The sequence below is a fragment of the Kryptolebias marmoratus genome, linkage group LG14, assembly GCF_001649575.2.
Source record: "Kryptolebias marmoratus isolate JLee-2015 linkage group LG14, ASM164957v2, whole genome shotgun sequence".
Classification (NCBI taxonomy): Eukaryota; Metazoa; Chordata; class Actinopteri; order Cyprinodontiformes; family Rivulidae; genus Kryptolebias; species Kryptolebias marmoratus.
Genome location: NC_051443.1, coordinates 15,612,641 through 15,635,923, shown reverse-complemented (window position 1 = coordinate 15,635,923; position 23,283 = coordinate 15,612,641). Strand labels below are relative to the sequence as shown.

Sequence of the window (23,283 nt, the reverse complement as noted above, 5' to 3'; positions counted from 1 at the left end):
TTGTTGTGTCCAGAGTGTGTTGGAAAGGAGGTGTTTACTGCACTCGTTGCCATAGCAGGGTTTTGGCTGAGTCAAAGCGTGGTTACACAAATGTTGATACAGTAGACGGTATCCAGCATATACATACACTCATCCAGGCATTAATAACACTTTGCATGCTCTAAACTAGTAACACAAGCATTAGCTTTATTTAAAACTGTATCTTTAGGAGTATTCTTTGCGTGTGAAGAAACAGTAACTCACTTTTCAAGAAGAAAAAAACATTGTATTGTCACCAAAAGAACTGACTAGCATTACTAATAAAAGATTTTGTAAGATTAAGCTTTGTTAATGCCAACAAATCTCAAAACATGAAGTCAGCAACTTTTTCCCCATTTTTGGAAGTTGTTTCCACAATATTCAGCACTGTTTTTGTTTTGCGTCAAGGACACAGTTTGAAGGACTTTGTGTTTCTGTCTGACGCTCCTTATGTTCTCACTGGGTTAGAGAGAAGATAAAAAAAGGAGGCACATACAGTGAGATCTCAAGAACTTGGTGTGCTTCATCTGCATGTCAGCTAAGTGGTCTGCATCAGCACAGACCCCCGGCCAAGTTTGGATCATAGACACATGTACGCGTGTTGCACGACACACGAGAAACAGGACACGGAAACGCGCTCTCACTTACACTCCCCGGGAGGCAGGAGTCGGGGCGAACAGCTCTGATGGGATGATGGGAGCACACAGGCTGTCCTCGCAGAATGAGAACACGGTCAAGGGAACAAGCAGCCCTGGAGGTAGAGATGGGAAAATCAAAGTTCACTCTTGATGAGCAATATAAAATAATTTATTTCTCTGGGCTAAATGCCCTTTTTCTGTCTGCCTCAAGGGTCTTTGCTGCCAGCTGCTCAGAACAAGCTGTAGCTCCACATTTAATCATTCCATGCAGGTCCTGAAGTAATTACCCGTAAAACCCATTTAGTTTGCTGTAAAACTGATACACTTGTTTCTCACAGTTTATGAGAATTATCACAAGTCATTACAAAACTATGCATTATCTTTTGTTTGTCTTCTTTTGAAAATTGGATAACTAGACTTCTACGAGCTTTGTTTTTTCTCTTTTCATATAACTGAACCTAATGTTGCGAACATCACAGTGTACCATGAGGATGCCTTCTGTTGGGAGTTTCTTTACTGCTGGTTGTATCCCAAAGTTTTTCTTTAGAGGACTTTCACAAAAGCAGTTCATTAATTTTTACTGTTTCTGTTATGATTTGCTTTCACTTTTACTTTTTCAAGTGTTTTTCCAATTATATTTGCAGTTGGCACAGTGATAACAATATGTTCCTTTTAAAACTGTCGAGGCTGTTGGTTTTCATTACACAGCAAAGTTGAGGGCTGGAACTTGAGACTTTAAAATCACATTAAATGGACGTTTTAATGTCTGTCACTGAACAAACGGACGCCAGCAACAAGGAATCTGTTCAGACTATTTGTTTTGGGTTATTCAATTGCAGATGATCAGCTCAGACTGAATGCATCCACACCTGGCTGGTTAATGTGTATCCCAAAAGATTCTTGTGATTGGATGTGAATTGCATGCTCTGTGAGCAGATACACACAGCCTCACCACTCAGTGGGCTGTCGGATCAGTGTGACAGCAGGACTGCTGATGTTTCTTCAAAAATTACAATACATTCAGACATCTGATCTATACTATTACATTGACAACAGCTAGGTTCATAGCCATTTGAGTCTCATTTTTGTAGCAGTATCTCTGGATGAGCCTATTTACTTATCTCTGTGCCAGAGAAAAGACTGAAGATTTTAATCCATAAATCTCCATGGTGAGCTGATGTCTACATTGTAAATGTGACGTCAACGCTGTGTTTAGTTGGTGAATTTCCACAAATTCATTGGCTAATCTGCACATGAAGTACAGTTGTTGAGCTAGACCAATATATATGGAAATGGCTGTGAGAGACTATTTTGCCTTGTCATGCTTCAGTTTGCAGACTGAAGGATCTGAGGAGATCAAATCGCCGACCCTATAATTAGAGAGCGACTAGCTCTTCTAATTTCACAACAGCCTCTAGGGATGGGATAAAGTTCATGTTTAGAGGGTTTATATTTTTGTAAAGGTTAATGTTTAAGTGTACAGGAACGCCAGGAATCCCTGTACTCCCAGGAATTTTGGCTTGCTAACACTACGTCACATGTACGCCCACATGCACACAGCCCTGATATCCACAGTAATATGTGGGAAACAGCGGTGACAGAAAACACTGGTGGGCTGTTGGAGCTTCAGGGGTTACACTGACACTCAGCTCTGTAAGATCATATATACAATAGTTAACACTTTTTTATTGCATCTTTTACACAACTTGAGCTTATTTTATTTGTAAATACTAAACACATCTCAGGCAAATCTGAACCAAGGTAATGCAGTTTAGAATGTGAATTTGTTTCTCAGCTGATAACTGGCTGTGTGAGGTAGGCTATGTGTTTGCTTGCATTTAGAGTTCTGATCACAAGTCGTTACTCAGGATAACCATGTCAAGGAATTTTTAATGCTAGCTGAGAACACTTGTGATCAGTTCAACCAGGACGCACGCTGATTCCAAAGGTGAGCAGCGCCATGTCAGACCTGCATTAGTTAGCACCCCGAAGTGGTGCTTTTAAAAACAGCTTCTAGGTTGCATGAAATTTAATTAAAAACTTGATGGGTCAGGGTTTTGGGAAATCTAGCTTTCACAAAACAATGATCTCATCCTCTCCAGTGAGGGTCAAGCCAAACTAAGCATTTGACTTTGTCTGTCATCACTGTTTTCAGACTTCAAAACAGCCTGATTACACAGCTGTTTTCTGTAACTTTATCTTTATTTTGTCAAACAGGGTCATATCCATAAAACTAGCTTGGCTGCCCGAGCAGATGTTTTCTGTGATGTGTTGTCTTTAAACTGAAAAAATGACAAAGAAGAAGATATTTAGCTGTTTTTATGTAAACATAAATTAAACTTGCTCTCAAAAACCTGTGTATTGATGGAAGTAGTTATGGCTTGCCTCAGTGCGGGTTTAGAAAATCGGGACTCATTGCCCTGCCGATTTTCCTTATGGCCAGTCGCTACACACGTGCCGGTTTTCGAAATAACTGCAAGGCTGCAGCTATAAACCTTCAAGCAGAAAGGTCACCTGTTGGCCACGAATAGTGAGCAACATTTTAACGGTTAGCACTAGTTCCAGGGCGGAGTAACCTGTCAGCCTTTCAGAGAACTGACGTCTAACCAGCATTGTTCATTAACATCCTGTAACATGGGAAGCACTTGTGCAGGAAGCAGCTATCTCCGAAGAGGTGATGAATAGCAAGAGCCAGAACAGAGTCAAATTCAGCACAAAATACAGACACACAAACTGCACTCTATTTCTTTCTCTATTAAACTCAAACTCCACATCCACACACACACGCAAAAGTGAAAACAGTTCCCCTATTGTTTCCCGTTTTATTGAATATTTTGAGCACAAATGAATCAACATCCTGCCTCGAGGTCAGAATTAATTTTCAGATATTCCTGAATATTTCAGTTTCCTCACTGCGTTGCACGGCTGTGTTTTTGTGTGAGGGTGTGCGATAGTATCGGCCACCAAATTATTCAAGGGTTCTCAAACACGTCCACGCACACACACAATTACGAAACAATTATGTAAGAACAGTCAAAAGTTTATTTTGCCTCCAAATTTCCTTGTTTTTGGAAAAGAAGTTTGACAGATATTTCCTGTGACATTTGAAACAATGGAGGAGTAAAAAAAATGGAGGAATTGAGCCATTATATAATCACATATGAAAGAAAATATGGAGGCAAAGAACATCAGGAAAATTTTCTCGAGGTTTTTGATCTCAAAGAACCAGTAAAACCATCTTTGGCAAATAAATCAAGCTAAAGGAAAAAGTAGAAAGGATCCTTTTTGTCACTGTATTTTGTGAAGCTTTCTGAAAGACTCCATAATATTTTAATGTTCCCTGCATGAAATAGTTTTGTGCTTTTTTTTTTACTGTATTCCATTGTCTTTTCTTTTCTTTTATTTAATCCCCTTTTCTATATTCATGGTTTTACTTTCTGGCTCAGATAAGGTGTTCAAAATGCAAAAGAATTCCAATCATGTTTCAAGGACTGCAATTATGTTATGTTTCAGCATTGAACCAGCTAAGCAGACAGACATTTTTTCAAGTAAAATTAAACTTGCTTGTGGTGACCTTGAAGATAATTTTAAAAATATACTGCTCTGTTTCCGGAGCCACACATTTAATTATTTTCTTTTCCTTAGTTTCTTAAATCAGTGTACGTGTTTAAATTTTTGTCTTATTTTTCTTAATAATCACATGCTACCAATATTAAATATGTACAATTGTTCAGTAGTGGTATTTGATTATCTACGCAAAATGATTTATGAAAATTGTCTCAAGTTGCCAAGGTTTTTTTATGTGCATCATGCAACAGATAACTACATCGTTTAGGATTGATTATGCATAAACAGTTGTTTTTCAACATTATGTATTTATTGTGTTGTTAGAACAACAGCATTAGAAAGGTGTTTTAATTTTCTTTAACCTTGAATGTTTTTTTTTTTTACTATATGCCGTTTACCTGCTTGTTTCTTTTCATGGACATGGGGAGCTGCCCATCTCCAGCTGTCATTTGGGTGAAGGGTGGGGAACACCTTGAACAGATCGTCAGTCCATTACAGGACCAAAAAGAGACGAATGAGACTGAAAACCATCACGCTCACAATCTAGTGACAATTTTGAGCAGCTAGTTAACCTAACATGCATGTTTTTGGAATGTGGGAGGGAAACTGGAGAAAACTCACACATGCTTCATGAGGAGAACATGCAAACTTGTTGTGGCGAGGCAACAGTGCTAACCTGCTGCTGCACCGTGCAGCCTTTTACTAAATTATTCTGTTTATTTTCTTCTTTATTTTGAGCTGAATTTTAAAAAAAACTGTCCCATTATGAATGTTGCAGCTTCATGAGCTATTCACAAACTGCATGTCTCACACTCGTGATTAACACTAAGCTGTAACAGACTGTGACTGTGACTTGTGTTATCCTCCACCGTCTGCGGTCCCATGCCTGCGTGTTGTCAAATTATTGCTCTGAAAGCAAGAAGAGGTCACAAAAATCTAGACGAAACACATTGAAAGCTAAAAGGGAAGAGCTGTAGTATTTATATTTTTGTAAGTTTTATCATTTTTTAAATTTAATAATATTATTTTGACTACAAATAAATGTGCAATGAGGAATCTTTTCTTTTAAAAATGCATCTGAGCAAAGGTTTTTTTAGTGGCATGTGAGATTTAGATAGAGAATTATCCCGACTGGTTTAGTCAGCAGCACTGAGACAAATTTTCTTCTCTATTTTTGCTCTTTGTAGCATTAATATTGTGAAAAATGGATGACCTCAGTTGAGTTCTTAATTATTTCAGTTTGTGCTTTTTTGCATGTGAAGCAATGTGATACAGTACACTTAGACCAACAAGTTTGCCTTTGTCAGATAAAAACCTTTTTAGATCTGAAATGTGTAATCCTTCAAATTATTGAACATACATGCTGAACATTAAATTAATATTGACAAAATAAAGTCAAAACTATGGTTTATGTGAAAACTGATTGGAATGCGGTTCTGTGTGTGGTCACTAGTCTACAGAGTGGGATTATGTCTTTACAGAGCATGACACAAACACGCACATAGCAGAGCTATGAATCGAACACATAGCACCAGCCGAAGGCCTCACTAAATTAGGTAGGAGATTGTCTGACTCTCCAGAACATTGTTTAGATACCAGCTTGTAAATCTGTTTCAAATAAACAACGGCATAGGGGAGTGAAAGAGGAGGAAGAAAGAGCCTAGAATGCTCATAAAGTAAAGCAGTACATGATTTTGTGAAGGTTGTATACATAAATCCCTGATTCATTTATGCACCTTTTGGTTTTTAGTCTGGTGGAGGAGACTGAGTCTTCGTTGATTGGGTCAAGAATGTTTTTAGAGCAGCTCGGCAGTTTAAAACAGAGCACAACATTTTTAATGTGGCTTTTTCAGGAATAGTGTCCTTGTGTAAGATGGTTTATCCCCATCAACGCACAGAAACACTTTTCGTTTAGATGTCGACTCAAAAAAATCCTCTTGCACATACGTGTCTAAATACTTTCAGTCTTTAGCACTGTTGGAAAATTGTCTGCATTTGGTTTCTGTTGCATGAGTGTGTATAAAGAAACACACCAATAGGCTTCATTGACAGTCGTACATATGGATTTTTACATTTTTCTCTGTGTATCTGCACAGCGATCCAGCAGTCCTTTAACACTGTGTCACAACATCTGCATCTCATACCTCCAGGGGCCACAGCTTCAGCTGGTGATTTAGCAAAATCTCTGCTTTTTTACTGTCTTCAGTCAGGCATGTAACACACACACACACACACACATACACACATACCAGAGTTATTTTTAGAACAGACTGAGTTTTTTATGTGCCACTGACCATTGCCATGCTGTGCAGGTGTGTGTGTGTGTGTGTGTGTGTGTGTGTCTGTTTGAGGCCAGAGTGGGATCAGACCAGGAGTTTAATGCAGGGGAAACCAGAGACTTTAGGAAGAAACTGTAATGCTCACATATTCTTAGACTTGGCATTTAGATCTGACTTTTATTATTCAATACTTAGTAAATGAAACGCCTGGCATTCCTTGAAAGGAAAATGACAGAATTATGTATCTATCCCCCTTGCATCCTAAAACTATTCACTATAAAAAGCCAATATTCATGTAAAGAGGGCATATAGTGATTTGTGGCAACTTGTAATAACCCCTCTCGAGTATAATTCAATTGTTGTAAGTATAGTTCACCTTCTCTCGAATAAAAATAAAATAAAAGTGATCTAGAACACTCTTTTTCTTTATGAAACTTTTCCAGCTGAGATGTTATCAACATCACCAGTTCAGCGCCTCTTCAAATGTGGTCAGCAGTTTCCAAACTCTTATGGAGAAATATCTGTGGTAGCAACAGACCACAAACATTCCCCTGTGCGCAGCCTTGTGAATCTCATTCAGCTGAAACTGAGATGTGTTGTTGAGCAATGGCTGACCTGACATAAGGACAGATGTCTCCAAAAAGGCCAAAGTCTGTGTTTTTCCAATAGTTTTTGTGTAGTGTTTGGGGAAAGCTGGTTGAGAGCTCCACAGGGACTGACACTTTCCTGTTGTGCTTTTCTCTTCTAAAATTAATCATTAGTTGTTGATGTCTCTCATGAACCTTGGTGACCCAATTTATGACCAGGCAGTAAAACAACAAGAAAACAAACAAGAAAACTTACTGTAGATTTGGAGCTGCTTTTGGAAAACTGATCTTTTCCCTTCAAAAAAAAAAAAAAAAAGAACCTGCTGAACCTTCATCTCTTTAAAGAACACCTCCTCATCTAACACCTGTGACACATCTAACATGTCTCACCTGCACATTTTTACACTTCTGCTCCAACCTGTGTGAGTCCAAGTATAGATGCATTGCTGTGCTTCTGAACTGAAGCTTGAATGCTGTTCCTCACTTGTAAATGAATGTGGATAAAAGCACCCACTAAATAAAAGAAAGAAAACAAATTTATTGTTATATGGTGGTGTAATAGATGTTACACATGACCCAAATAATACCTATTTTATCACCCACCATTAAAAGGTGAAGGGGAGGGATAATAACAGTTTTTACCTATATATATATGTATGTGTGTTTGTGTGACTGTCTATTATCAAAATATCTCATGAACCACTGGACAAATTTTAAAGAAACTTTCAGAAAATAATCACTGGATGTACCTAATAACTTCTGGAGCCAACCCAGTCAAGGTGATTGGCACAGCCAACTGACCATAGAAAAATATCTATAAATTAACCAATTTGACAGATATTGAGCTAAAATTTGGTGTGGTTGCAGCTGAGCATCATTCACAACACATACTCCGAGTGGTCCACATTGTGCGAGATCTTTGCTTAAAACTTTAGCATTTGTAAGCAAACCTTAGTATCAAATGTTGTTGGATATGGGTTCCTTCAAAGAATATTAGTCCTTTAATTTTTGTTTTTTTCTTTTTTAGTTAAGCACCTTTGTTATGTAAAAATACATACAGATTTGATATAAAAAAAGAAATTCTCTGGCTTTACATAGCAGATGTTAGTTAGTTTCCACAAACACACTCACACAGAGTTTGACAGGTCTTTTACCCATCAAATGGCACCTGTAAGGATAATGTGTTTTTGCTCTTAGCTTTATTTTTAGACATCACCTACACAACATGCACCCGTTCACCTCTCACAGACAGCTGTGACTTTACTCAGTATGTAAGGATTGCTTCATTGTAAATTGCCAACAATAACAACCTCAAGGAGTAATGAAAGAAGAGGATGCAGCACGTGCAGGCTCTTTATAATCAGGGCTTTGATGATACAAATTTAATCACAGTCACAAGAAGTGACTTAATGAAACAGGTATTACCTCCATTATTCACAAGATCCGCTGTGGGTAATGGACAATGACACAATGTACTCCCACATGTCAGCTTTCAACAACATCTAACAGTGTTACAACTCTGACATGAATGATTTCAGGACAGTTCTGCTGACAAACTGATGGAGACGCAACAACAATTCGAACATAGATTATATTTTTGTTTTGTACATTGAAAACATGTATTGAGAAGAATATTTTCCTGACTAATAGGCAGTCACACCAAAATTAAGTCAGTTATATTGAAATTAGTCTGAAACCTTGCATGGCAGGGAATCATTTTGTCTGTAAGTAGCTGATAAGTGTTGAAATGCTAAAAGCTCATCAAAACTGCTTCTCAATAAAACAATCACAGCAAAGACTCAAACACAGTTGTTTTGTTTTTATTAGGTTCCTTGCAGTTCTGAATATCTCATACATTTAGGAGCAATAACAAAATGATAACTTCTTGTGGCTTCATATTAATGCAGGAAATGTGGTCATGAGGTTCAGCATTATTGTATAAATGCATTAAACCAAAATATAATGTTCCCATTTGTCCTTATGCACACACTACTGGACCAACCATGTTTGTGTTATTATACTTGTGAATAAAATTCCACTGATTTAAAGCAATTTTAGCTTCTGATCATAACTTCCTGCAACCTGCATTGAAATGTTTGCCAAATGTCAAACTAGTCCTTTTAAATTGGTATTCTTCTCAATCTGTATCTTTGAATTTGCATCTCGACTTAAGAAGAGGGTGTTAAAACAATGTAGCTTCCACAAATGTTTGTAGAGAGCATTTACCCTTGATTCTAATAGTAAATAATGTATTTAAGGCTGAAATAATGTGTATTAATGGTGAACATGTGTAGTTATAGGTTACAGCACTTGTAGGGAAAGTTGGACTATCTGTAGGTTGTTGTAACCCGTTTCAGTCTGTGTAAAGGATGAAGGGGACTTTTTTACTTTACTGTTCTTCACCAAAACAATTTGAAGAAATAAAGACCAGCCAACATGATCTCATAAAAAACAAAACAAAAAACAAAAAAACAAAACTGTCCTCTCCCTCAAGGTTAAAACTCAAATTGGGCCCCACAGATGTGGAAAACGCAAACCATGTGTTCCCAACTGTGGCCAGCATTTAGCTCAGATTCAACTGTGTTTTTCTGATACAATGGCTCATTATTTAAACCCTTTCTCTCTCTCTCTCTCACCCACACACACACTCACACACACACACACACACCTACAGGCACACAATGGGGCAGCTTCAGGCCATCGGATTAGTGGAGACTGACCCCTTCCCCACCCTGAAGCAACTTCCCTTTTGCTTTAAACCAATCAAAATGCAGGGTTGGCAGAAAGTGTAATGCGAAACCAATGGTTCTGGTTCAACACTTTAGAGCTCGGACACAGCTGGAGGCCAACAGAAACAACAGCTGTAGTCTTTCACACTCTCTCATTCTCACTGAATTTCCTCCCTTTGTTGCACGGTGTTTGTAACCACCATCCGCTGCTCACTCATTCAGGTTTAACTGAGCAAGATACAGGCTCACACCTCAGAGAGCTTTGTGGGATTTACAATGTGGACTGCTGCTGTGGATTAGCTGTTTTGGTGATTTGCTCTATGTGCGGCACACTGGGTTTGTATCAGTCTATCTCAACTTGACACATTAAGGACTTATTTGCTTAAAGGCTATCTAGGTTGCCTGTAGGAGCTGTAAAATATCTGCATGAGCAAAGTGGGCCTTGTTTCAGTGTGGCGGGTGGATGATGCAGTGTGTTTTCTGCTTCCTCTCCCCTCAGCTGAGCGCCGGATCCCCCTGTAGCTGCGAGGTCAGCCCTGACGGAACAAAGAAGAAGAAATCCAAGAACCTGTGAGTTCTCAAACCTCTACAGAAAATCTCTTTTCTGTGTCTATTCGGTGTCTCTTTTCTGGTCATGTTTGCTTTCATTCTAAGGATATTAAAACAGCATTACTGAAGCATTCAGTTCATAGCTTGAGTGTGAGGAAGATGAGGAATGACAGTGACAGTGATTGAATCAACAAGGCTTCAGTGTTGATTAATTAGCTTTTTATTTTCATGCTAATTCAACTGATAAAACAGTCTCACTCCCAGTCCATTGTTTTAGTACAATTTCTTGTTCAAAAAGATGGTGGATGATTGCAACTCAAAGGGATTTTTGGGACTTTACTTGACAATGTTAGTTTAGATGTGATTGAAATGATTGACATACTGGCATTTTGATATTGCTTGATATGTGGTGATACAGGATTTTAGCAAAGGTAATATTCTCTGCAATACAGCTAATTAGGTAAAAAATGGCTGTCACATTCTTAATGCAGCCATAAATATAGGATGTGATGCTCAGGTGTTTGGCACCATATGTCACATTCTCAGAGGTGTGAGCAGTGATGTGCGTGTGTATATCTGTGCGACTGATGTGTGTGTTGATGCCTCTGCGATTCTTCTGCTGCTCATTTAGCTCTCCATGAAGATAAAGGCACTTTTTTTTCATAAAGGGCCAAAACATTGTGGCTCATCCATGGGCAGGTTAGCTGCCCGTTCTCCCGTTCAGCCTGTCGTTTGTGCTGTTTAGTTAAACAGCAGATTAAGCGATTAAAATTCCACAGTTTTTTCTCCTCTCCGGCAGTCGAGACAAAATTGTCTTTCTGTCAGCTGCCACAAACAGATTGAGCTGCTCTTTATTTGCTTTGATAAAACTGGCAATTAAAGTTTACAGAATTGATTTTAGTGATAAAAATTGTTTTCTATTCACTGTAGAAAACTAAGGTGAGAACATTTTCTATGTTAATTTTTTTGTTTGTATTTTCCAAATTAGAGATGGATTTATCATCGATTTTAGACACAGATTTGCTAAGACAAAAATTGCAATGTTGATATAAAAACATCTGTTAGACTTACTCTTTAGAATAAATTTCCCGTTAAGTCTTTCAGTTGTGAGAAGGGTCATAGTTCAAAAATCAACAATGATTTCCTTAATTTTATCTGAAATGTGAGGCAGCGTCACGGATTATCAAATTTTAGCCTGTGTACACATTTTTATCGGGCAGCTGTCTATACTTTCCTCCTTGCATCAGTTCTATATGTTGATAGATTTCTTTATGTAAATATCTGATAAGCTTTCCAGGTGCAATGGCCATCAGCTCATGTCTTTCATTGTTTGACATGAAGCATCTGTGCACAGTTCTGACTCTGATGACAGCTGTATAAAAGAAGTGTTTGTCTTTTGTTGATAAGAAGCCTTTCTGTCTCTCGTCTGTCATCATAAGTCAATATACTGAGTGTGACTCACAAAGCTTTTCGGGCCTAGTGGAATCTGTATGTTAGCTTTGTGCCTTCACTTTTGTGCTTTGTTTTATCCTTCATTATTTTTTTTTATCTGCTTCCCAATATTGTTCATTAGGCCTGACTGTAAACCAGTAGCAGGGACAGTACCTACTTGTTCATATTAAGTCACCTAAATAAACATGCTCTCAACACTGTATCTTTCTGTGTGACTCAGAGGAGTACAAATTCAATAAGTTGGTGCTAAAGATTGAAATCTCTGACCTCCCAGCCGAGCATGAAGGAAATTAAATTATTTCCTGCAGATGTAGGAAGCTGATATGTAACATATGGAAGAAAGCCACAGGAGCCAGTAAATGTATAGAAGTATATCTGACATGGTGAAATCATCCTGAACCATTTATAGGTTTAAGAATGTGCTCTTTGACCCCAGGTCCAAATGATTTTTGCTCTATCTGTCTCTTACTGGTGATAACAATATAGATTTCTTTTTATCCCCTCCTCTCCTTAATAATTTGCACACTGTGTGCTCGTGTGCAGATTTGAGCTGGAGGATCAGGCTTACTGTTGGAAATGTTCAAGCCAGTTCATTTTGAAATGATGCACCTCAGATTCAGTGTGTTTGCTTAGTCTTGTGTCCAGAGGGGAAATATTCTTGAGACAAGACGTAACAGGTCAGCCAGTGGGTACGAGGCACTTATTCAGCTTCGCATAACGAAAGCTTAACCAAAAGTGACTCAAAAGGAGAGAGGGTTTGGGGTTGTGCCGGAAGACGCCTGATCTGGAGTAACTCTACCTCCGAACCTACTGTCTGTAAGTAGCTGCATTCCGCATCTTGGTGCGAGATACCACAGGGGATCTTCAGAGGTCTTGTAGAGTCCATGCCTTGGTATGTCAGTGATGTTTTCACAACCTGTGACAGACCAACGGCATATTAGTCAAGTGGTCACAATGTTTTTATTTTGCTTGTGGAAATATACAACTACTTTCTAAGATTTTTGTAAGATGTCTCCTCTTCACTGCTGAAAAGGAATACGTTGTTGTCTTACTCACGCATTACTTGTGTTCTTCTATTTCCTGAATTTGTGCACCTACACCCCCTCCCCCTCACTCAGACAGACACACACTTCTCCATACACATTTTACTTCCTGTGTTTAGTTTTCTGGATCCGGCACAGCTGCTTTCCTGGGATTGTCTACATGATCTCTTCCTCTCCCTCCCATTATACCCCCTTTTTTTAGTCAGTCCAGGTGTTTAGGAACAATTAGCTGTAAAGCTATAATCCTACACCACCTAAAATAGGCACTAGGGTAACACAAAAGGAAGCATGACCTTGTCAGGAGATTGCCTACAAATTTAAAAAGTAATGTCTTTTTCAAATTGTTTGTATAAATATGAAAACACTAAGGACCTCAGTGGTTAGAAGTCATTTAACATCAGCTCATATAAGCAAGAAATCTAAACAGATGGAGTGGACTGCAAACAAAAACACAGCACTTATGACCATCTGTGTGTTTCTGTTTCTGTGTCTAACACACTGAGCTACAGAAGTGTGCAGTACATGTATACTGAGAAGTTTTTGTAATTTATTACTGGTATATGAACTTTTTTCCTACCAAGATATGTGTCAGGTCAGTTTCTGTGGTGTGAAAGTCAGGCAAATTGAATGATTAGGCAGTTGACATGGCTGCTCTGACCCTGTTGTACAAGTAATTGGTGGGCTTATGTGAACCATATAAAGCTTCTGATGTGATGAGAACGTTTCCTTATACAAGTTATATTTATAACTTTAAAGTCCTGTTGAACTGAGTTTATAAGGTTTTTGCGCAGGGAGTTAAAAGAAGTTATACCAGAGAAACTTTCTGTATTTAGTTATGTGCCAGAATCTACTGATTCCACATACATTTCCTCATATCACACTTTCCTTTTTTTTAGTTTTTATCTATCACACCATGCCAACTACTACAGCATGCAAAAAGAAAGAGAAAAGAAAAAAAACAGAGTTGTTATGGCATCTTTGAGCCAGAAGGTTTAGGCTCCACTACTTTTGCCACATTGAACAGAAGAACAAATCATTACATTAGTTGAGCTTTGCTAAAAGAACAAACTTTATCCCATCTAAAAAGCTTGCCAGACCCCAGCAGAAGGAATCCATCTCCTAAACTCTGCATGTGGATTGGGCAAGCCCAGAGTCCGCCTTCTCCAGACCCCCTGGACTATATAAAGCTCCAGCAGAGCCTCTTAGGGGGTTAGAGGAATGTGATTACCAAACAAACCCCCTGGTCCTGACCGCCGCCACTCCTGACACATGCTTACATGCAGCTGCGTTCATGCCTGCACCCATGTTTTCCACCATGGTAGATTTCTCGGAAAAGTACCTAGAAAGGTAAGAAGGTGGCTGTGGACGTGTGTGAATTCTTAATTTGTGTGGAACGATTCTGTGTACTGCAAAGATTGTTGCTTTCAGGGTGGTATGAGGCTATCTGACCTCTTCTTGGATTTCATTTGGCAGTCGCAGTGAGGGAGAAGAGTCCCTCGTGAGGCTGAGGTGATAGAACTATTTTGGAGGAAGCAGCTTTAACTTATAACTTGAGGCTGTCCCTTTTTCTTATTATATACAGCCTGGATTTCAGGAATAGAACTGCTCATGTGGTCTTTGGTGACTAGAAAGGTGATTTAGCTCAGGAATAGAGCTCTTTTTTTGCCTTGACTGATGGAGATTGTGAATGTAATGGTGTTATATTTATGGACTAAATTTAGGACAAGTCCCTTTTTCATTGTTCTTCTAGGAATATTGCCAAGTGGCTCTCTCTTGATTGTGAAGCTCTTTCAAGGATATTTTTTGTCTTAGATATTGCTGTTGAAGTGTTTATGTTTATTGCTTTCGGCTATGTTATTTCTCTGAACTGTTTAGTCTGTGAGGAAAGCACAGCACATAAGCTTTCAGGTTGTTCCAATACTTTTCAGATGAAGCCTAAATAGTATATTTATTGAGTAACAGATGCTGTAACACTAAACTTGACCCATTACACTCTCACAGACACAAATACACAAACAGGCTCACATGTCGGCACAGCGTAGTTTGGAAGTATATATTCACTTCACAACCACACAGATGAGGGAATAACAAAATGCTTGAACATTGGCTCTTGGGTTGGTTTACTGTGTACCACATCTCCCATTACTGTTACAGATACAGGCTTGTGCATAGTGGATAGATAAGTGGGATAAAGATGGGCAGTGCTTTTGATTTCTGCATGTAAGGTACATTGTGATCTGCATCGTGTCTGTCTTCAGCTCTCCCTATATGCCACCAGAGCCTTTCCCTGAGAGTGCGGCCTACTTTTCAGAACACCAGGAATAGCCAGAGGGTTGCTATTAGTGCGACTAATGTGAGTCGAGCAAGGAGGGAATAAAAAGGATAGGAAGCTACAGATAATTGCTGAGCAAAAGGCCTCTTGGTCCTTTGCTTGAGCACTTAAAGTGTTTGCTCTGAAGTATGGACACAAGCAGGCAGAAAGATGTGTGGACAAGGTACAAATGTCTTGTTGAGCAGTGGGGCAGAAATGTCTAGCTTGGCACTTTAGATCAAAGATCATCTTAATTTGATAATCGTTGACCGAGGATGTGTTAGCCTCTTAGCGGATCACGTTAAGTATAGGCAGTTATTGGGTGTATTAAATCAAATGGAGGGTGATACATCGCTAATGGTATTAGGACTGGTGGGAGAGGAGGCTAGGGAGCTGGAAAGGAAAAAAAAGGCTACTTTAAACGGAGAGGTACTCAGACCAGGAGAAAAACCATTAGCACCTAAAGAGCAAAGGTGCAAAGAACACTTGATAAGCCAAAGTCAAGTGCTAAACAAAATCAAACAAAAAAGTCATCTGTACCTTATTTTGTTTTGCAATGTCTAAAATAGCAGGGCTCCTTGGCATGACAATAACTCTATAAAGTTTCCCTTTGCTTCGGTCCTGTGCCTGTTAAGCCCTCAGCTATATATTGAAGCTTTAACTTGGGAAAAAACATTAATTTCAGTCAGTAACAACTCTGCATTTGTGAAGTTAAACTGAACTGACTCAATGGATTAGACATTAATGAGAGTTTTGACAGCTTCCTTATTACCAGTACTGTATTTAAGTAATGGTCTGGTGATAAGCATGTATGGACATATGCATGTCCTCTGTGTGATATTTCTAAAATAAGAATGAATGTTGTGTGTTTGCTCACATGAAGAAGCTGGACTGTATGATCACTAGGAGCAAATATTTCACTCAAGTTAAAAATGCCACACTTAGTAACCTGTTCCACAAACAGGTATTGCTGCTGTCAGTTTATTCATTGTGCATTGGTTATCAGATTCATCTGTATGTGTCTGAGTCTTTGAAAGCAGATGGGATAGATCATTTATTGAATGACGCAAGCTCTTTATGTTTGCAGTATCTCTTAGCACCCACATGGTGGCAGGAGAGAAATATAGATTTTAGATGTTTTTTTTTAAAGACTGTTGTTACGCCATTATTGTCACATCTTTCTCACATGAGCTAAGCCTGTTTAAAAGCAGAAAATAAATGATAAAGCATCTTCTGTCTGGCCGGGAGCATACTTATCATTCCTAATGAAATATGATTTTCTTGTTTTCACTCACATGCTCTAACATAACAGAGGCTTCCTTTTAGTTAAAGCTGCTCTCATTGCAGTCGCCCTAAGTTCAACCTAAAAATAGAATAATAATATTAAATCCTGTTCTGGTGTCATGAGTCTGTTTAACAGCATGGGAGTTTTTATAACTGTATTTGTGCCTCTAAGGCTTTTAACTGTGAGCTATTTTCAGGGGTCTGGCATTAGAGAGCCTGTTGTTTCCCTCAACCAGAGGCCAGCCTACATTCAAGCTCAGCAGTCAAGCATCTGGATTTGAGGTTGCTTCAAGCAGAGCACTCATGTTATTTCAGTCAATGGATGAGTCATCCTACGGTGGATGCGGATGTTTAAATAGACCTTAAAGATTTTTTTTTTTTTGCTACCTGGCTCAGGAGAGAGAGAAAGAGAGAAAAACAGCTCTCATATGGCTATTATTCTAGATGTCTTTTCAGATTCTGTTTTCTTAAGCATCTCTATTCTGGTGACTTTGTCAGGAAGGTACTGAATCAAGTATTTAGACCAGCTCAACCCCTTTACAAACTCAAACACACCCAGATCAGTCAACATAGAAAGTCTCAGTCATTATAATATGAAAGGAGCTCTTCAGCTGCTCTTTTCAGCAGCTCGTTCACTCGTGTCTCATCTTGTGTACTGGCAGGTTTTTACTGTTCCTGTCTGGCAGAAGTAAGAAAAACTCATATTTGTAGCTCACTGGGTTCTCTGTTTAGTGTGAAACCGCCTTACTTTTACGCAGGCACAAATGGCTTCTTCCTTGTATTCCCTACATGTAGTCATGCACACACTGGTAGAGATTTCCAACACCTGTGACCAGTATGCAAGCACCATTTAGTCAGATGTGAGTTGGCACAGTTGCAGATGGGTTCTTGGAAATAGTTTTACAGGAGCTCTTTCATCACTAATCTCATATATCCAAGTACAGTATTTGTGCTAATGTCAGTCCCATCCTCCTGTGTGTTTGTTTGAATGACAAGTGTCTATAACTGGAAGTGCTGTTTCTTAATTTGGGGTGTACATTGCTCTCCTGGGGGGTTGTGGGTTGGGAGAGCTTGCAGTGATTAGGCTCAGTCAAGCGCACATTGCTGTGCTGCGTTTTTAGCGGGCCAGTCAATCCACAGTGGAAATCAAAAGCAGGAACTCAGGAAATGGGTGTTGAGTGAGGTCACATCCCAATGAGGAAGCACGTGCTTCAGGTCGGGAAAAGCCAGGACACGTACCATGGGATTATGGGATTGTGCCGATTCCTCTTGGACCCCATGGGTACCAAAAGCTGGTTTCTAGCTGAGTCTTGATGCGGCGCATGTGTAGCAGGGCATCTCTTTGTGTGAGGTGGTGGGAGACAGGTGGACAGTAGGAGGATTTTGGATGCTGATTCTGGAGTGAAAGCTGAAGAGGAGTCGGGATGTCACTGTGGCCTGTTGCCCCTGCGCTGGGTCAGCTTTGTCTCAGCAACTCCTGTGGGCATAAGGAAAATGGTGTGATGAAACAGAAGAGTGAGGACTGACTCTCTCTTCCTCTGCCACATTTGCTTAGTCCCTGTCGAGCAACCTGCCAGGGATGTTCTCCAGGAAAGACTGTGCGAGATATTAGATTGACAAGAGAGACACTGACAAGAAGTGAAGAAAAGGAGAATCACCATTTGGAAATCTGTCCCATCGACATAACCTGGCTGAAGACAACAATGTACACAGCGTTTACCTTTATCTTTTTGTGATATTTATTAGTTTGACTTTATAAAACTTGGATTTACTACAGTGAAGAACTTAGTTGGTGATTCCAAGCTTTGGATTGTTTCCGTTGTGGATTGGGAATTTGAAAACCTAAGCTCACTTAAGCTTCCTTCCTGTGTTTGTTTTCCATCTTTCTTTTCTTTATTCTCTCGCATTTCCTTTTGTATTTCACCGACTTTTCCTCTTCCTTTTCTCCTCGCATACATTTCTAACAACTGCATCACCTTCCTCTTCTGTCTGCCTTTCAATCAGGGCCAAAGACATGAAGAATCGGCTTGCTTTCCTGCGGAGGAGGAATGAGTCCCCAGGAAGTAACTCAGCCGGCAAGTTGGACAAAACTATGAAGTCAGTCAAGTAAGTGGCCACTTCCTGACAGCATGTGCTTGTGGGCGTTAGTGTGAGACTGTTTTGTGGATCTCACCACAGTTGGTGGTGACCCTGTGGTGGCAAAATGAGAGATGGGAGTGTCTATGTCGGGTGGCATTCAAAAAGAAACATGAATGAATGAGAAATATGTGAGTGGGAACGACATGCCAGAGAAATGAATAATAAAAAGACCACATTTGCATGAAATGTAATTGGCAAATTCAGTGGAGCCTTGTTGAATAAAACAAATCATTTTTAAAAAGTTGTATGACCTATTGTAGTTTATGCAGTTTTATTATAGAATTTAACAAATATCTATATGGAGTAAAGTAACCACAGTAAATATCTTATTTTTAAATTACTTAAAAAGTTCTGTATAAATGGTTTGGACAATATTTCCTTCATGCATTGTTGAAAGGTTTACATTTATAGTTTACATACTGCAAAAAGTCATGTGCTTAAATTTTATTTAAAGGATATCACAACAAGAAAAAGTGTAATCTTTATTAAGTTTTATTTTTTAGAGGGAAATCTACAGTTAAAAGCTAAACATTTGAGATATATGTCCTGTGTTTTATTACAAATACACAACTAAAAAACAATTTCCCTTCACTTACATACTAAATTTTCTTAGATGTGGATTCCAGAGAGGGTAAAAAGGCATTAATTTAACCAATGAGAGGCAGCAGGGGGCAGACAGAAGCTGTTGGTGGAGGGAGGTCACTAAACTCAGAAACACATCCTGATTGGCTGGTTGAAGCTCCTCCCCCTGGTGCCTTACACTGGTGAATATAAAAGCCTACCCCCACCACAGTGAAGCAGACAGACTCATGGCTAACAGTGTTGATGCTGTCCTCAAGGCACAACTGAATGTGTCAGATTAGAGTAGAGTGTAGCAGCGGACAGGAATCATCTGCTCACACATTTCCACTCACCTTCGTAGCATAGGTTTAGGTCCCGCGGATGGGTCACACAATGAGAAACCTGGCTGAAATGGGCTTGTTAAAGAACCGCTCTGCTTTTATCTGCAGGCCCACCCCAGAGGAAGCACTGAAATGGGGGGACTCACTGGACAAGCTGCTGGGACACAAATGTAAGTTTCCTATCTATTCCTTTCTTTCTTTCTTGTTTTGCAAGCTCCTCTTTATCTGTTTTATATGCCAAGAGACAGGAGTGCAGTGAATGCAGGGGTAGGAAAAGGTTGTGAACATGAAAAATATGCATGCACAGATAAAAATACACGGATTACACACACATTAGTGATGTGATTGGGCAGAATGAAGCAAATTTTGCAATTCCTAAAAAGTCCATAAATTAGAAGACAAGGCAACACCAAAATGTGTTGCTATTTTTAATTTTTACAGTATTTTTTTCCCCCATTTCTTTTTAAAGCAGAGCTCTAACTCAAAGCCAGCACTACATCTGTTATTCATTTAGCTTTCTTGGCCCCTTTTTTCTCCCTCTTCTCATTTCCTCTCGTTCACATCTTGCCTCAGTCCTGCTTGCCAGAATGAGGTAAGAGATGACGGCCAACATTGGCTCTGCTTATCAGCATAGCTGATTCATGGGAACGGAAAGGTGCAGACAGGATTCGTGGGTGGACGCTGTTCCTGCAATTCTTTCCTTTGCCCTTTCCCTCAAATCATTAACTGGATAGAAACTAAAAAGCCCAAACCGCAAAAGTTATTTTGGTTTCCCTGAACACAAAACAGACATCTTTTTTTGGCTCTCAGTGCTGCTTGAACAGCCGTGATGCAGTGATGTCACTTGCACAGTGTTTTGGACTTTGATGAATTCTGCCATGTGAAAGGTTTTTTCGTGCCTCACTTTATTACAACCACATCACTCAAAGGCAGTCAATCACAGCTATTTTAGGCTCTGAAACTCCAAGGATGCCTTCAGCTGTGAGGTTGCCATGGGACTTCAGTCAACTCTTCTCTTTGTTTATCCTCCTTCTCCTTTCTGCTTTTCCTCAGATGGTCTGGCAGCCTTCAGAGCTTTCCTGCGCACGGAGTTCAGTGAAGAAAATCTGGAATTTTGGCTAGCCTGCGAGGAATACAAGAAGATCAAGTCGCAGTCTAAGATGGCCTCAAAAGCCAAGAAAATCTTTGCAGAATACATCGCTATACAGTCTTGTAAAGAGGTGAGTTAAAGTGAGATGCCATAAATATCATCGCACATGTGCTTTCCATTTCATTTTTAGACGACTCTCACGTGTTTTATTCTTTCCCTCTGCAGGTGAATCTGGATTCATACACTAGAGATCACACTAAGGACAACCTGCAGAATGTGACACGCTCCTGCTTTGACCTAGCGCAGAGGCGGATATACGGGCTGATGGAAAAGGACTCATACCCCCGCTTCTTGCGCTCTGAACTCTACTTGGACTTAATCAACCAAAAAAAGCCCAGCGCCACGTCCACCTCATCCTCATCATAAGACACGAGGAAGAATACGAAGAGAAAGGAACAACCATGACAGACACTAAGGGGCAGACTTGAAAAACAAAACAGAACAACAACAAAAAAACAAAACAACAAAAAAACAGAGTGGGTGGGATGTGAGCATTGTGGTTTGCCTTTTTTATTTTTTGTGTGTGTATGCGTGTCATTCTGTTCATTCTGATTATTACATGTTCATGTGTGAGAGGACACAGCAAAGCTATGATGCTGCAAAGGAATGTAGTTTACACAGTTACCAGGTGGATGGATGGATGAATGGATGGATGTTACTCAGATAACAAAAGCCTGTAAACAGAGGCTGGAGCAGGAGCTGGACGCTTGTCTGATCACTGTTTAATTTTCTTTCTTTTTTTTGTGCTTTTTTTATGTCAAAGTCATCTGTTTTTGTCCAGTTGTACTGGAGAAAAGGAGGGGTTGCACCAAAAGCCCTGCAGACATGAAGACAGTCCGGTACTGTTTTGTCACTTTTCCCCTTTATCTCTTTCAAGACTCTAAATCCCCTCCTTTGCTCCACCACATCCTCCTCTGTGAAACGACTTCAAAGCTGTTGGTACGACTTAAAGTCCTTGTTCCTCCTGTCTTTTCATCAGACTCCAAGCATTGGTGTTGAAAGGGGGGGACAAACAAAGTGTTTGAATGATAAAAACCATTCTGGCTCTGTTTCTACATGCATCTGCTAAACAGCCCATCCACTCAAAGCTTCTTTAAATGGCTTTCACCCTTTTCAATTCAAGACTGGATAGTTTCAGCAGGGACAACGACGGAGACAGGCGAGCAATGAATTTAGAGATGTTTGACTAACGGATGGCCTGGAGTTATGTTGCAACACAAATATGCATACCTCTCCCATCCAAAGACATTAAAGGTCAAGTCTGAAGCCAGAGATGGAAAACAGAAAGACGACTTGCTTCCTGCCTCCAAAGACTGTTTACTAAAAGGAATGAAAAGTCAGGAAGAAAACATCTCCTTTAACATTGTAGCGTATTCTGGACTAATCAGGAAGCATTCTCAGGACATTGCTCTAACAGGTTGCAGCTTGGTAAATCTTGTTTTCTACGCACTCACAGCTTTTTCTTCTTTCAGGATTTAGGGTTTAAACCCACACTCCCTTATTTCACACACAAAGGTTGTTCTTTTTCATAGTCAAAGGAAAAAAAAATTACTTGTGTACAAATTTTGCCTATTTATTTAGATTAACTTGCTGGATGCTTCTAAAGACGCCCTCACGTCCTCTAAAGCACTCACTCACCCAAAAGCTTTTACTTTCGTCCTAACCACCAAACAGGTCCAATGCTGTCCTGATTTAAGTGCAATATATTTTTTTTTATTTTTTCTTATTTTATTTTATTATCATGTTTGGTTTGTTTGTTTATTTGGAAAATTTTACATTTTTAACGTGGAAGATGAAACAGCTTGAGCTCTGCATTATCTTTATTTGTTAAGAGAAAAGTACTTAGAGCTATAAGGTTGACTTACAACATAAACTTTCAAGAAGCATAAGTAGTTTCATGAATTTTAAGCAAGTGATTCTAACTGTGTGTTAACCCCTAGCAGCAGGCAGCTGGGGAAATAATGGTTGTAAATATAATTCTTTAAGAAAACTATGTGATAACACAATAAAAAAATAAGCAAAAACAAGAAACCAATAGGTCTCAGCTGTTAATGAATGTGGGACCCAGATGTATTTATGTATATAAGAGACTCAAAAATATAAAATGACGTCTATTGTTAAAAAAAAGAAAAAAAAGGTCAGAGCAGATACAGTCTGCTCTTTTCCCTGGTCATACACTGCTTGTAAGGAGTTTTCAGAAATGCAATGCATTTGATCATTTCCACTGTTTACAATTCAAAATGCATCTCCTATGATAGCAAGTGAAAACAGTAGAGTACATTTGGTGTCATTGCTGATGATAAATAAACCAACCAAATGATAAAGTGTTGTGTCTGGTGTCTAAATTTATTTATTTGTGTTTCTTATGTGAAGACGACCTTTATATGTTGGTCATAATTATGCTGTGAACACTGCAGTTGCTTGGAAAAGCAACAGTCAAATAAAGGGAATATTTGCCTAATTAGGCATAACTTTGAGCCATAATACAAATAAATAAATGAGTATCAAAATTCAGCCTTGTGCAGATGCAATGCATAAATTAAAAAACCAAAATGAAACAAAAATATTTTTTGCATCAGATGTGTAATTATGTTTATGCCTAAGTAGATTTATTTGCTTCATATTTTAAACCTTG

General features: G+C 39.2%; 1 protein-coding gene across 10 annotated transcripts in view; it reads left to right on the top strand.

The window, feature by feature from the left end:
- Positions 1 to 22,972, top strand: part of rgs3a (regulator of G protein signaling 3a) — a 132,651-nt gene extending 109,679 nt beyond the window's left edge. For 7 of the 10 annotated variants that reach the window (XM_025004037.2, XM_037979475.1, XM_017407705.3 and 4 more), the window contains 5 exons: positions 10,318 to 10,388; positions 18,462 to 18,563; positions 19,607 to 19,668; positions 20,552 to 20,718; positions 20,814 to 22,972. In XM_025004037.2, the coding sequence (XP_024859805.1) occupies positions 10,318 to 10,388; positions 18,462 to 18,563; positions 19,607 to 19,668; positions 20,552 to 20,718; positions 20,814 to 21,014 (603 nt within the window). In that variant the 3' untranslated portion in view covers positions 21,015 to 22,972. Of the gene's footprint in view, positions 1 to 9,347; positions 10,155 to 10,317; positions 10,389 to 12,466; positions 12,636 to 14,055; positions 14,210 to 18,461; positions 18,564 to 19,606; positions 19,669 to 20,551; positions 20,719 to 20,813 lie in introns of those variants that run through there. The other 3 variants (XM_017407712.3, XM_017407713.3, XM_017407710.3) reach the window with 3 other exon arrangements.
- Positions 22,973 to 23,283: the final 311 nt, after the last annotated feature.